The 15,017-nt window shown below is 57.5% G+C and overlaps 1 protein-coding gene across 1 annotated transcript in view; it reads right to left on the bottom strand.

The window, feature by feature from the left end:
- Positions 1 to 117: 117 nt before the first annotated feature.
- SPTBN4 (spectrin beta, non-erythrocytic 4) overlaps positions 118 to 15,017 on the bottom strand; it is a 124,632-nt gene continuing 109,732 nt past the window's right edge. The window contains exons 26-36 of the mRNA XM_075536271.1: positions 13,935 to 14,315; positions 11,588 to 11,832; positions 8,601 to 8,739; positions 8,417 to 8,501; positions 7,648 to 7,844; positions 6,430 to 7,058; positions 5,306 to 5,375; positions 4,421 to 4,713; positions 2,729 to 2,902; positions 2,533 to 2,575; positions 118 to 1,174 (exon numbers count right to left, since the gene is read on the bottom strand). Coding sequence (XP_075392386.1) covers positions 1,013 to 1,174; positions 2,533 to 2,575; positions 2,729 to 2,902; positions 4,421 to 4,713; positions 5,306 to 5,375; positions 6,430 to 7,058; positions 7,648 to 7,844; positions 8,417 to 8,501; positions 8,601 to 8,739; positions 11,588 to 11,832; positions 13,935 to 14,315 — 2,418 coding nt within the window. The 3' untranslated portion in view covers positions 118 to 1,012. The remainder of the gene's footprint in view (positions 1,175 to 2,532; positions 2,576 to 2,728; positions 2,903 to 4,420; positions 4,714 to 5,305; positions 5,376 to 6,429; positions 7,059 to 7,647; positions 7,845 to 8,416; positions 8,502 to 8,600; positions 8,740 to 11,587; positions 11,833 to 13,934; positions 14,316 to 15,017) is intronic.

Genomic DNA, 15,017 nt, shown 5'->3' on the forward strand with positions numbered 1-15,017 from the left:
TTGGCAGCCCGAGTTCAGTCCACAGCACAAGTGACATTTAGAGCTTCTCGGCCACTCCCCCAGGTCCCCCAAGCGCGGCCCATAAAACGCACACCAGCCAGCACAGTCCGTCAAAGCCGAAGGGTTTATTACAGGTACTTACAGTGTGCGCCCGCCACACCGCCCCACACCCCTGGACCCCAGAGGCTTCTCCTGGAGGCCCTGGGGGCTGCCCACAACCCCTTCAGCCCTTCACGCACCCCCCAGGGACGTGCTCCAGCCAGAAGCATGCAGGGGGAGGGCTCCCCCTCGCCCCACCCCTCACGGAAGGTCATTTACAGCTGCAGGGGGGAGAGGAGAGAGGAAGACAATTTTGAGCTTTGACGCCCCCTCCCATTGAAAGCCTTCGCAGATGCGGGGCGGGGGGAGGGGGAAGATTGACATCTTGCAAAAATAAACTAAGTGGCGGCGGGATGCAGTGAGGGGTGGGGGCTAGGGCTCCCCCCACCTACCCCTCCCAGACAGAGATCAAGGCAGCATTGGAAGTGAGGTAAAGGCAGGGAGGGGGTGTCCCCTCCCCACCCCCTAGCACCCTGGACGGTCCAGGGGACCTCACCAGCGCCCCCTTTCCGTTCCCATCCCTAGGGTGGGGAGGGGGGGCAGGAATTTTTGCCCCCACCACCCCAGCTTCTTGGGTCAGGATCTGGGGGTCGGGACAGAGGACTTGGCTCAACTGGTCCCCTCCCTGCCCCACCTCAAGCTCAGTTATTGCATAAAAATAATAGAGCCCCAGCACCTGGGGTGGAGGTGGCCAGCAGGAAGGGGCCGGAGATATGGCTATAGGGGCAGCTCTTCCTCCACCACTTTTGGGGGTGCAGGAGTAGTCCCTTCTTTTCCAGTGCCGGTCATGCCAAGTCCTCTGTGTTGGAACTAGGGGGCTCCTGCCCCTTGGAAAGAGAAAGTGTCTTTGTGCCCACAGAGTGGAGAGGAGGGGGGGCCGGTGAGGCCCCTGCCAGGCCCCTGGACAGGGGAGTCACTTCCGGCGCCCGCTGGCCCTGCGCTCCCCTGCCTCCCGCTGCTTGGGGTTGCCCTCATCTGTGGATGAGGTTGTGGGGAGTGTCTGGTTCCAGCGAGCTATCTCGGCGTGTTCTGTCACAGAGGTTGTCAGGGCCTCCATCCAGCCGTTCATCTCCTCCTGGGGGGTGGGGGAAGAAATGGAAACCAGTCTATATTTGGAGAAGAAATCTGGAATCAAACTGCCCTCTCTGCACCTCAGTTTCCTCATCTATTAAATGAGGACCGTAAAAATACCAATCATGTGAATAGTAATACATCAGTTGAAATCGACCTGATGGCAGAGGGTTTGGTTTTGTGGGGGGCTTTTGTACCAGACGCTTGTCCCTGAGCGCTTTTATAGATTAACCTTACGTAATCAAAACCAAATCCGAGTCGATTCCGTCTCACCGCGCCCCTGCGGTTTCCAAGGCTGTAAATCTTTGCTGTAGCAGAGAACCTCACCTTTCTCCCAAGGAGTGCTCGGTAGTTTTGAACTGCCGACCTTTCAGCTACGCAGCCCAAGATAAAATCCACTATGCTGCCACTACAGAGCTAAAGAACACAGCCCAAGGAACATCATCGCAGATGCCTGCTGGGGTTTTGTACTGAGTCCTTAAATTCCCACAGCAATCCTCTTAGGGGGAACTATTTTTATCTCTACAGATAAGCAAAATTAGGTAGCTCTCATTGCTATGGAGTTCATGACGACTCATAGCGACCCTATAGGACAGGGTAGACCTGCCCCTTGTTTCTGAGCCTGACTAAGGCAGAGTGAATAAAGGTCTGCCTCGCCATCTTTTGGGAGGACAGATTGAGTACGTGTAGTTCTTATTCTGGACATCTTCCAACCAATCCATACTGACTTCTCCCCCAAGCCCCAGCCATGAGATCCACTCACACTCCTGTCTCACTTCTTCCTCCCCCCACAGGCTCACCTTGGGTCCAGCTACACCCTCTCTTACTTGGGTCTCTGCCCTAGCAGATTCTTGGACTCCCAACCACCAACTCTTAACCTCTTTAATGTACCCTGCACAGGGCAGCCAGCAGGATCTATCTTACTCACTATTATAAATCTCCTTGGCTCCAACCCACCAGGGCTCCTCAGTGCCCATGGGATAACATCCCAAACTCTTCCAAATGGCCCACAGTGCCCTGAAACATCCAGCCTTGGGGGCCTTCCAGAATGCCCTTTCCTTCTTTGGACACTGTCCTGTAGCCTTACCCGTATGCCCCGTTCTTCACCTCCAATCCTTTGCATCTGTGCTTCTCTCTGCCTCCATGACCCCTGTACCTCTTTTTCAGATGTGTTCCTCTTCTTCAGTGCCTTTCCAACTTAAGAGGCCAGGGCCAGGGGACCTCCAGCCTTCTCTGCACTCTCTGCTCATGTCCCAGGAGCTACCCACCACAGACCCTATCACTCTGGCTTGGGGGAGCCCCTAGCACAGCTCCTTCACTCCCGGGGCTCACAGAGAGGAGGGAATGGTCCCTGGATCTCACCTCGTCTTTAGCCTGGAGCAGAAACTCGCTACCATCCTGGGTCCTGAAAGAGAGGACAAAGGGCTTGGAGGAACTGGGCCAAAGGCCTGATTCACCCACAGACTGAAGTTCTCCAGGGGGATTAGAGGGCTGTCCGGTGGGGGAAGCTGGGTTTCAGGAGGCCCTCCCGCCTGCCCACTGGTGGGTGTGGGCTCACTGGAGCTTGAAGACGTGTTTCTTTTTCTTGTAGTCACTGGCCACCTCGCTGGTGGCTTTATGCAGATTGAGCAGTGGCTCCCCGCCGTGTGTACCCCCTGATGCTGGTCCCTTGGAATCCTTGTAGAAACCCAGCTCCCCCTTGCTGAGCACGCAGTACAGGCTCACCCAGGACCTAGGGGGAGGAGACAGGGCTAGAATCAGAGCCCAGCACTTGGCTGGTGTGTGCGTGTGTGGGGGTGGTGCAGAGCCTCCCCATCATTGGACTTTGGCTCTCATGGAGGCCCAGTGCTCTTCTTATGGCTGTCACTGAGCGAAAACACTCTTCACGCACTGCCTTCAAGCTGACTGCGGCTCCTAGTGACCCTATAAGACAAGAGAACTGCCCTCTCTGTGGATTTCTGAAACTGCAAATCTTTCTCTTTCTCTGGTGGAACAGCTAGTGGTTTCGAACTGATGATCTTGCAGTTAGCAGCCCAGTGCCTGGCTCCAACGAGTACACACACACACACCACCACCACCACCACCACCACTGCCACTGAGCCAGTGGCAACTCATAGCCACCTACAGGACAGAACAGAACTGCCCCTGTGAGTTTCCTAGACAGTAATTCTATGGGACTAGAAAGTCCTGTTTCTCCCAAGGAGCGGCCTTGAACTTCTGATCTGAGGTTAGCAGTCCCATGAGTAACCACTATGCCACTGAGTTCAGAGAAGGGTCTAAATCTCCCAGCACTATGGCCCGGTCCAGGCTAGCCTCTGCTGGGGTTGCCCTTCCTTAGCCACACCCCCCACCGTAGGTCCTCTCACTCTCCCTCACCCCCGCCCAAGTGTACATTTTCTGCCCACTTCCAGTCTTCTGTCTAGACCTTGCTTCATTTGTCAATAGGTGCTTCCCTGTTGAGCTCAGCTCTATCCAGATTGTCTCTTACTTGGACAAAAAAGGTTTGGGGGAGCGGGCAATGGAGAGGAAGGGGGAAAAAACGAGGAGCTGATGCCAGGGGCTCAAGTAGAAAGCAGATGTTTCAAGAATGATGATGACAATAAATGTGCAAATGTGCTTGACACAATGGATGGATGGATTGTGATAAGCATTGTACAAGCCCCCAATAAAATGATTATAAATAAATAAATAGATCAATAAATAAGGGGTGGGTGGGTTTTGGACAACCAGAGGCTGAACCCCAAGAATAAACACACCACCGTTAGTTTTTCCGCTCACCAACACCGCCCAGCCCCAGCTTGGACTATTACAAGGTGCCTCACGGGTAGCTTTAACTATTTGATGCTCAGTTTGGGTTCTGTCCCTTTTCACACCCTTGTAACCTCAAGCTGGCCCAATCCTACTCTTTAATTGGATGATCACTTCAGGCTCCGCCTCCAGTTGACTACAGTCCTGGGTTGATTGCTTTGAGATTAAGTATCAATTTATTCACTTCCAGCCAGATCCAGTCCGCATCTAGTTCCACCTGTGACTAGACAGAACACTTAAAACGTAGACACCCCCCCCCCCACTCCTCCCATCATTGGTTGGGGTCGCACAGGTTGAGCCCCGCCCCCTCGTCAAGCCCCACCCACCACGCGGGTAGGACGCCTCGAAGTTCGTAGCCACGCCTCCCCAGGCCCGTTCGCTCATTCATTGGACAGCCTGAACTTGAGCCCCGCCTTCCAAAAACCCCGCCCAGCCCTCTCACCGGTTGGAAGACTTGCGGTTGGCGTCGAGCTCGCGCTTGCGCAGCAGGAAGCCCTCGTGCTGCACGGTGTGGCTGGGCGGGGGCGGGGGCGCGGGGGCGGAGCCTCCCTGGGCAGGGGCGGAGCGCGAGCGCCGGCTTCCCCCGCCCTCGCCTCCCTCTCGGGGGCGCGGCCGCCGTCTGGGTTTGGGTCGGTCCCGCGCCCGCGGCCGGTCAGGCCGAGGTGTCCGCTCGGGCGGCTCCAGCCCGTTGGGTAGACGGCCGGGGGGAAGCTCGCGAGGCTGGGGCAGCGACGGCTGTGTGGAGGGAGGGGCGAGAGGGGTGCTGTCCGTACGAGGTGAAGGGGTCATTTGTCAAGGAAAGGGGAGGTGTGTCACAGGTCTGTCCTGTCTGCCTGAGGTGGGGGGTCATCTCTCTTGGAAGTGAGTCTGTGAAGACCTCGGGCTCCTCCCCACCTTCTTGGAAATGTCAGGATTCTTATTCGAAATCCTTTGAGAATGGGGGCAAGGTGCTAAATCTTTGGGAGAGGGGTTGAGAGAGGGGGCGTGCTCTTTGTGGGAGGAATCTGGGGCTTTCTTCTCTGTGGGGGGCCAGGAGTCTGCCCCCCATCAGTCTGAGGGAAAACGTGGGGCCCAGTGGGCTAGGGAGACACACGGGGGTCCAGGACATTTGTGGGAGGTGTCTGGATGATTGCTCCATTTAGAGGCAGAGGCTCCTGGGGGTGGGATGGGAATGTCTATGGAGACATCTTCCTAAAGGCGGCGAATTCGGGAGCATCGGGACATTCTTCACCCATTGGGAGTCTCTGCTGCTCTCTGAGGAGACCCTGGCCCCTGCCTCTGAGGAGAGGGGACCCCCACAGCCCCACCCATTCCAAACCCAACTTACTCCAGCAGTGTGCCCAGGGCTGGCCTCCTTCTCCTGCAGTTGTTCTACAATGTCAGCCAGGGTGGCCTTCCTGTCCAGGGGAGACAAAGGTTCAATGGAACTGGGGTGCCTTCTCTCGGGGACCAGCCTTCACCCCTTCTCCAGAAGCACCAGGCCCCTGCCTACTTCTGGGGCCTCCTCTGAGATGCTCATCTTATCCCCCACCCATCTTCCGAATGGAGGGGCAAACCCTGAGTTTTAACTAACACCAAGGAACTCACTCTCTGCCATCCAGTCTGTTGCCTCATAGCGACCAAATGGGGCAGGGCAGAACTGTCCCTGTGGGTTTCCCAGATTGTCGCTCTTTACGGGAACAGAGTCTCATCTGTCTCCTGAGGAGCAGTTGATGGTTCCGAGGTGCTGACTTCCTGGTTGCAGCCCACTATGTCACTAAAAGCAAGGTCCCAACGGATGGGTGCCTCAAATTCTCTCCCCTCCTCTGGCCCCCAGGCTGGCCCTGACCATGTTGGGGCATTACTGTTTGGTGAGAGGTGCTGGCCCCCCTTGGACTGTGAGTTCCACGCAGCAGGGGCAGGGCTGTCCCCCGGCACACACCCGGATGGATGAGCACTCGGCAAATGGTCACATGCATATTTTGTCCAAAGGGAGTGAAGATGACATCATGTCTCTAAGAAATATTTGACCGAAGGAGTCTTTCTTGGGGCACGCCTGCCTGGATGGATCCGCACAGCACATGCCATGAACTTGGGCGCCTGAGAGGCCTGCGTTCAGGGACAGGCCCAGCAATCCGCCCTCTCCGTGCCTGGGTTACTTCATCTCTAAAACCTCAGGGTTGCAGAGAGGATGATAAAGGGTCTGATCTCCAACCTGGAGTGGGGGGTGGGGACATGTGCCCACGTGAGCCCCGCCTAGAAACTGAGGGGCAGGGAAGACATTTGCCAACCCGGACGCTCCGAGCAGCGCATCTCCTAGCTAACCTTAGCCTCAGGTTGCCCCTCTGCGAAGTGGGTACCATCCTGGGACTGGGGGCAGGAGGCAATTCCGAGCCTCCTGGGCTGGGCCGTTGTAGCTCCCCAACTCTTTCTCCCCCACTTCCATCCCCGCTGGGATCCAGGGGGCCTCACCCCTTGACCAGGTCGCCTCTGGTGGGCGTCTCCTGCTCGCTGGACTCCTGCCGCTCCAGCCTCCGCTCGCGCCGCTCGCGCCGCCGCTCCATCTGCTCGTAGCGGCCCAGGGTGAGGCTGTGCGCAGCCTCGAGCTCCGCGGACTCGGGCCGCCGCCTCCGCGCAGCCTCCTCGGGCTGCTCGCTCGACTCCTGCCGCTCGGGCCGCCGCCTCCGGGGCAGCTCCTCGGCGCGATCGGCGGACTCCTGGCGCTCGGGCCGCGGCCGCTCCTGCTCCGCCGCCACCGCCACCGCCACCACGGGGGCTCTGGGGACCGTCACCACCACGTCCTCCGGCGCGGCCGGCGGGGAGGCGGGCTCCACGCGCACCGGGACCTCGGGCAGCCGGTCCACGCGCGGCTGCAGGCGCTCCGGCTTGAGCTCCTGGCGCACGTAGCCCACCCGGGTCCGCACCTCGGCGGACAGCGTGTCCGAAGCCCGGCGGGCCAGCGGCTCCAGCCCCCGCTCGTAGCCCCCGGGCCGCAGCAGGGGCGCTGCTTTGGCCGCCAGTTCCGTGGGGTCCCCGAAGAACTTGCGCCCCAGTAAGGGCGTAGGGGGCTGCTTGCTCTGCTCAGCCTTGAGTTTCTCAATCTGAGGATGGAGGGGGTACAGGTGGGAGGTCAGGTGGGCGGGCAGGCCAGGCCGGGCTGCCTCACCACCAGCCTGATGGCCTACAGGTAGGGGTCTGCCCTGGGCTAACTTCTTATCACCATCCTAAGACAGCGCTTGCCTTAGATCAGCGGTTCTCAACCTGTGGGTCGCGACCCCTTTGGGAGTGAACGACCCTTTCACAGGAGTCGTCAGATTCTTAACAGTAGCAAAACTCGTTAGGAAGTAGCACCACAACATGAACTGTAATGAAAGGGTCATCGCATGAGGAAGGTTGAGAAACACTGCTTTAGATTATAATCATCCTTCGTCACTCACCAAGCCTCTCATCAGATGCTCCCCCCAAACCCAGGTGGGGGACCCACTCTTTAGGATGCCTCCATAGTCTCCCATCCCAGCCAGGATGCCTTCTGCACCGTCATTGGCCACAGGCCTGTCCCCTCTTCTGGGCCCAGAGCCTGCTGAGAGTCTGTCCCCAGCCCAAGGCTTTGCCCAGCGGCTGAGTCTGTCTGCCTTAGACGGGGAGGGGGAGGGGGAGAGGGAGGGGCGGGGCAGAATCTGGGACGCTGACCGTGGTCAGGCGCCGCAGGGCACTGAATCGCTCCTCCCAGGCTGCGGCCGCCTTGCGGAAGGCTTCGTGCCGCCGGATGAGCTGCTCCACTTCGTCCACGCTGCTGCCCAGCTCCCGGCTCTGCAGCAGCGGCTCCTGGGCCGTCAGCCAGGCGTCCGCCACCACCGCCTCCTGGGCAAACTGGTGCACCTCAAGCACTGAGGGGAGACAGGTGAGTGAGGGCGCTGGGGCTGGGGGCCCTGGGGCAGTGGCTTTCTCTGGTCTGGGCCTCCACGCCCCACGCCCCAATCCTGCCAGCTCCCTCCTTCAGAGCCCTCTCCCCAAACGCACTGCCATCCATCCAGTTCCGACCCACAGGGAACCTACAGCACAGGGTAGAACCGCCACAGTGGGTTTCGGAGACGAGAAATCCTTACAGGAGTTGACAGTCTTGTCTTTCTCCCTGGCTTTGAACTCCTCCTGACTTTGAAGTTAGCAGCCCAACATGTAACCCACTATGCCTAGTGACTCTAAGCACCCCTCATCCTGCCGACCCTGCTGGGCTCTGCAGGTGGGCTAAGCCTGGGGTGCGGGTTCAGCCCCAAGGTGACTGCCACTCATTCAGCGGCAAGGCAGCCTCCCGTACCCCTGCTCCGGCTCTTGTGACTTTCCACCCACAGGTTTCCTTGAAGAACATGAAACCCAGTGTCACCTCTGGATGCTGCCCCTAGGGGGCAGCCTGTGTCCCTGTACCTCAAGCCACGGGCATCCGGGAAGCGGGGCCACTCACTCTGCTGCAGCCACTCCCAATGGCGGTGCCACTTGTCAGACACGTCTTCCCTCTTGGCGACCAGCTTGTCCAGCTGTGCCTGGATCTGAGAGGGGCGGGTGGGCATCAGGGCGGTGTGGCCCCTGGCTCCCACCCCAACCAGCCGGAGGGGGAGCAGAGCAGGCTCTGGGGTGCTCTTCCCCACCTCATCAGCCATGGTTCCCTTGTTGGACAGCAGAGAGTGGCCCAGCTCCTGGCAGGCGGTCAGCTCCGGCGTCCGGGCCTCCAGCTCTGTTTTCAGTCCCTGGTGGTAGTTCATGAGCACCTCCACGGACGACACATCCCTGTGGCAGGCGGCAGGCGGTGGCTTCTGAGTCCCTCGGCCCACCCCACAGATACAACTCATGATGAGGCTGGGGGGGGCTGGTCCATACCACAGAGTCCCACCCACCTTTCCCACCAGGTTCCAAAGGCCCAAGGGGGTCTTGCAGTAGCTCAATGACTCCACCTTTCCGGAGTGCTAAAGCTAGATCACCGTCCAGGACACCGACATGGGGTTTCCCTACTTTCAGTACAACAATCCAAGACGGGGGACGTGTCATCAGGAGAGACCAGTTCTTGGAGGAGGACCCTGTGCTTGGTAAAGTTCGAGGGGCGGCAAAGAACAGGAAGGCCCTCGGCGAGATGGACGGACACAGTGGCTACAAAAGTGGGCTCATAGCACAATTGTGAAGCTGGCTCGGGCCCAGGCAGTGCGTCACTCTGTGGTCCAGAGGGTCGCCATGAGTCAGAATGGGCCTGAGGGCACCTACCACCACCAACAGGACTCTGAGGGCCCCACCTGCCCATGAGTCTGCGCACCCCAGCCTGCACTGCCCTGTGGGCGAGCCACCCCTGGCAATCCAAATGTGGCTGGCGACTGCCAAGCTATCTTCAGGTGCCACTTACACATGAGGCTCTGAAGAGCTCATCGGCTATAAGATGGAATAGACAGAGCTCTCACGCTCATCAAACCGAATACATGCGGAAATGGTTCTTTCTGGACAGACCGCGTTCCACTGAGGATAGGACTGGACTTGGCTTACTTCTCTTTGGCTGTGTAAATATCGCTGCCAGAAGGCTTGGCGTGAGAGAAAGATGGCTCACAGTTGTGGCTTGCTTAAGACCCAGCGCTATCCCGTGCCTTCGTATGTCTGAAGACTCATTCCCAATTCTAGAAGATTCCACTGGAGAGGGATTGTTATTTCCTGAGGCTTGGTACATCCAAGCGTGTTCCTGAAGGTTCCCGTGGAATCACCTCTAAGACTCACTCTGCCTTCCTCTCATCTCTCAAATTTCAATTGCCCCTCAGCCCTGCATGTCCCCTTGCCCTCAGTTAAATGAAACAGTTACCATTTAGAACAGACTCCACGTCCCAGTGGGTCAGAAAGCTGAGACTTGTTAGAAACTAACTCGGTGGACGGGAAGGGTTGGGGCACTGAAGTGACACAACTCCGAGGGGCGGGTTATTAGCGCCAGGCGAGAGTCTCCTGTCACCTCCACCTTTGGGAAGGTTTGAAGGGGTTTGCCATGAAATGATTTCCCCCCTCAATTCTGGAGACCAATCACATTGCTTTTCTTCTCGACAGTCATCACCCTGGTCCAGACCCCCTCTCCCCCCACCCCCCGATCCCCAGCGGGCTGCCTGTGTCCGCCCTTGTCCTCCACTGTCCCTGGGAGGCATCTGGAGTAGTTGCTTCCCACAGTCTGTCCGATCACAACACTGCCTTACTCTGAAGGGTCTCACTCCAAGAGAAGCGGACCCCTTGCTCTGCACGGGCACGTGGTTTCAGGGCCCAACCCTCTCCCTAGCTTCCCCTGCCCCTAACTCTCTCCTCCATCTCACCCGCTCCATCCTCTCCCCACTATTCCCCAAACATACGGACTACAGCCCGCCTTGGGGGCTTTGCCCTTCCTGTTCCCTCCACCTGGAAAGCACCCCCACCCCAAATGTCCCTGATGCACCCCTCACTTCCTTCAGGTCTCCCCTCACAATGCCACACCTCATTTAGTTAGGTCACCCCCTGCCCTCCCCTCCCCTTGCTTCCCCATGCCTACATAGCACATATCTGTGTCTGGAGTTACAGACGTGTTTGTTGGCTCACTTAGGCGTTGCCTGCCTCCACCCTAGGACGGGACGGTCAGCTGATGAGGGCGAGGGCTTGGCCACCACCTGGCCCTTGAGAGGGACTCAGTCTGTGGTGCCTATTCGTGGAGTAAACGGATGCCGGCCAAGGCCCTGAGGTCGCAGCAATGATGCTATACATCCAACACTGTCGGGCCCTCCCCATCAGACTCTACCTCCAGCCTTCTGCGCAGACAGGTGAGAGCCACCTGGCCGGCGAATGTCTACGGACGCTGCTTGGTGCCTAGAACCTTCTACGTGACCCTCCCTGCCCTCTTTTCTCGTTGTGACTATGTGCAGTGGACTCAGCCATGGATTCCCAGGGCCTGTGATGGGAGGATGGATGCTTGATTCTCATCGTCCTGCAGGACCCCCGCCGGGGAGCCACGGTGTAGACACGAAGTCACACGCGACAGGGTGAAGTCACCGAATTGTTAAAACTGTTTGCTACCTGTGTTGGCCTACCCTAATACAGCCCTCCCCACCCCTCACCCCCCCACCCCCATCCTGACTCCAGCCCGTCCAGCTCTGGGACAGCCCGTGGACAGGGGAAGCTTGTCCTCAAGTTGATTCTGACTCAGAGTGACCCGACAGGACAGAAGAGAATGGCCCAGAGAGTCCCAGAGGCGGCGACCTTTCCAGAATCGGGCGAGATTGCCTCATCTCTCTCCCGCAGAGGGGCTGGTGGATTGCAGCCCCTGACCTTCCCGTTAGCGGCTGAGTGCTTCAGCCACTGAGCCACCAGGACTCAGGCAACCAGGAAGGACAGAGGGCCGGAGAATATTCCCTCCTGAGAGCCTCCGGTGACCCAAGTAAGAGGTTTTAATACACACAAACCATCTCAAAGAGTGCCTGGCATGTGCTGGGCAAAATGAGGTACACAGAGCCTAAAAAATGTACCAAGTGGCCACTGGCATGACTGCCCTCTGAGCGGTCAGGTTGGGACTGGCTGCCAGTTTCTTATAGTCAGGGCTTGCAGAGGCTGCCCCCCGAGGCAGGTAGGCAGCCCGAGCAGGGGTGAGGAGTACCTGGGCTTGTCCGCTGCCCCGATCTGGCTGGCGATGCCATCCATCCAGGAGAGCAGGTCCCGGGCCTGGCTGTGGAAGCGCAGGGCATCGGCCGTGGAGCTGACGTGCAGGCGGGCGTCCTCGCAGGCTGCCAGCAGCTCCTTCCAGCCCTGCAGCACTTCCTGCTCCCGGCTGGCGATGGCGTCGGCATGCTCGCCTGCGTACACCGTCCGCAGCTGGGCCGCCCCCTCCTGCAGCTGCCGGACCTGAGGGGCATGCAGGGTCCGCCACGGGCCCTCCGTGGGGCCCGGGCTCTGTCCCCCACCCCGACTTGCTGGTTAGCCCCAGAGCCACAAGCGGTAAGGAACCTGGGCTGCGGAGACCCCATAACTGATAGCCTGATTGCTCTCGGATGCTTCTGCATTCTTTTTACCAGCGCTTTTCAAATGACTTCTTAGAAAAGGCAGCAGCTCTCTTCCATGTCTGCCGGCTGGCTTTTCGTAGACTTGTCTACTGCCTGATTCCTGCGTTTCTTTTAGTCTCCAGCCTGCTTTCTTCCGTGAATTGGGGCCTTATTTCTATTGCACCTATGACTTATTATCGCCCCTTTCCAGAGGCACCTACACTCGAGTTCCCTTTACTCAGCTTCTCATTTCCTTCCTAAATCTTCTCATCTGAGCTCTGTGAGACCTGCTGTCCCATGTCCCTCCGTCCTTCTTACCCCAGTTTGGTTCAGCCTCCCTCCCTGCTACCTAATGTCCTTCAGAAGAGCTGCTCCATTACGGGTACCTTGCTGGTCTGGTTCCTATGGGGCAATCCCTCCACGGTCTAGCAGACCCGCGGCCCGTGTTCCACGGTTGGTTCCATCGCTGGCTTTCTTTCAGAGTTGACACGCCCTCCCCTCCGACCCACCACTTCATCACTGTCAGTTCTCAGCCCAGTTTCTAATCATCAGCTTGTGTGATCCAGAGGAAGAGCCTGCTTCTAGCTTCGAAGAGGAGGGTACTTCAAAAAGTTTGTGGAACAACTCCATTATCTTCCGATTCCATTTCATCTGTGAACTTTTGGAAGCCACCCCCCCTCTCACTGCCAAGTATTATCAACTCAAAGTCACTGCCAGCAAGTCAATTCTGATGCAGAGCAACCAAGACTGCCAGCAAGTCAATTCTGATGCAGAGCAACCAAGACTGTCCATCCTTATGGGAGCAGAGAGCCCCATTTTGCTCCCGCAGAGCAGTGAGTGGCTTTGAACAGCTGACCTTGTTGTTAATAGCCTAGTGCTTAACCCACCAGGCCACCAGGGCGCCTTCCCTTCTGGCACAGCTGCAGCCCCATCTCCCTGCAGTCTCCGGCGGACGCTCGTTCTGTTAGACCCACGCACGGCATCATTGCCATTGGTCTCTGCAGACCCGGCCTCCACCACCCACTCATTCCTTCCGCTGCCTGGTTTCTCTTCTCTCTGGCCATTTCCACGACAGCCACCATTTCTTCCGGGTAAACCATGCTACCTTTATCAGTGACCATCGTCTTCGTTCTCTCTGCCCCACAGCCACCTTTTCCCCTGAGTCCCTTTTCAGAGGCTGCCCCTGGGTGGCCAAGAGCCTCACGCTTCGTGGCCAGGAGACCCGCCCTCCAAGCTCCATTCAAAACGCTGCCTAATTTCTATTCAGGGCTTCCCACCCAGATGAGCCAGTTCAAAGTCCCTGTTCCTATCATGGCAGCCCCTTGAGTGCTGGCCCACTGCTCGATTTCTTTCAGACCTCGAGTTTTTGTTTAACTGCCTAAGTTCTCTTCGACCCACTGCTCACACTTTTTGTCCACTAAGTCCTAAGGCGTCCTGGTGGTGTGGTGCTTGCGACTTGAGGTGCAATCCACAGGGTCAGTGGGTCACCAGCCCTTCCATGGGAGAAAGGTGGGCTTTCTGGTCCCATAAAGAGGTATCATCTCAGAAGCTCACGGGGTCAGATCTAAGCTGGCCTAAGGAGTCCCTATATATCGCCATTGACTCAAAAGCAGTGAGTTTGGTTTTGGTTTGTGCTAATTTCGATCAGACCTTCTGCTTGACTTTTTGCCCACTGCCTAATTTCCACCAGACCTACCATTCAAGTTTTTGCCCACTCCTAATTTCTATCAGACCCACTGCTCGTACTGTTGCCCACTGCCTAGATTCTCAGCACTAGACAATCATTTTCTTTGCCATCATCCCAATGCCTTCAAGCTGCATGGTTGGTTTTGACTTTTAATCTGTACCATAACTGAATCCCCCCCCCCTGCTCCACGGCCTGGTTTGGGCCCCCTCAGCTGTCCCCAGCCCCTGGCCATGGGGTCCAGGCCATCCCACCTGCCTTTCAGGTCTGCCCCACCCCACCTGGGACACGAGGAGCTGAAGGTCGTGCTCAAAGGCGCGCAGGGTCCGCTGCATGGAGCTGGCGCTGGGCCTGGGCTCCGGAGGGGCTGTCAGACGAGGCAGTCGCCTCCGCTTCTCCTCGATCTGTCCCTGAAGCTCCCGGGCGTCGCTGAAGAACTTGTGCAGCTCTCGGGAGGCGGCCAGCAGCTGGGCCCTGGTGCCCATGAGCTCCAGCAGCTCGGCCCAGGACTCGTTCAGTCCGTCCTTCCACTCGGCCATGGTGGCTGCTGCCGTGTGGCCACACTCAATCAGCTCGTCCACCATCTGGTTCACCGCTGCCAGCCGTTCCCGTCCGGCCGTGCCTGTCTCACTGGCGAACTCCGAGAATTTCTCCTGCAGCACCTGTTACCAGACCAGGGTTACACAGGGGACAGAGGTGCCAATGGTGCCACACACACCCCCCAACCCATCATCTTGGGGCATGTAAGAGTGGTTATCAGGAGAGTTAAGACTTTGCTTGAAATCTCTTGCTTTTGAGGTCGCCCAATAATCAGCGATGGAAGGCTTGGCTATACCTGCGAATTCATACTTCCCTGGCCTTTTGTGACACATCTTCATCCGGCAGACATAAGTGTGTCTTAGTGAGTGACCATGAGTGAAATCTTTGCCTTGTGTCTAACCCTCGTTGCATTCTTCATTAAGCAGTATTCAGTTTAAGTTCTTAACCTGTGTGACGACTATCCCATATGTGTTTGTCTAAAAATCGTTCCTGTATGTACTTTTTTTGAAGTACTTTCTCAATAGTACGTTTGCTTCTGGACCATTGGAGAGATTGATACTATTGTTGGAATTGCCAAACATCTCATAGAGGTTATTTAAATTATTTTTCAACCAGCTTATAATACGGTCTTGAAGGTGGACCAGATATCTATACACACACATACTTTAGACATTTGGATGGGTTTTGAGCCTGCATTTCATCATGAGACCTAATCTGGGCACAGGTAGTTCTGACAACATGGTCCTGCTCAATGCCTGCCCCATGAGGTGATCAATGTGTGCTATATAGCAAGGTGTGGTGATGAAATCGGAAGGTGCCTGGTT

This window comes from Tenrec ecaudatus, chromosome 18 (genome assembly GCF_050624435.1).
Source record: "Tenrec ecaudatus isolate mTenEca1 chromosome 18, mTenEca1.hap1, whole genome shotgun sequence".
NCBI lineage: Eukaryota > Metazoa > Chordata > Mammalia > Afrosoricida > Tenrecidae > Tenrec > Tenrec ecaudatus.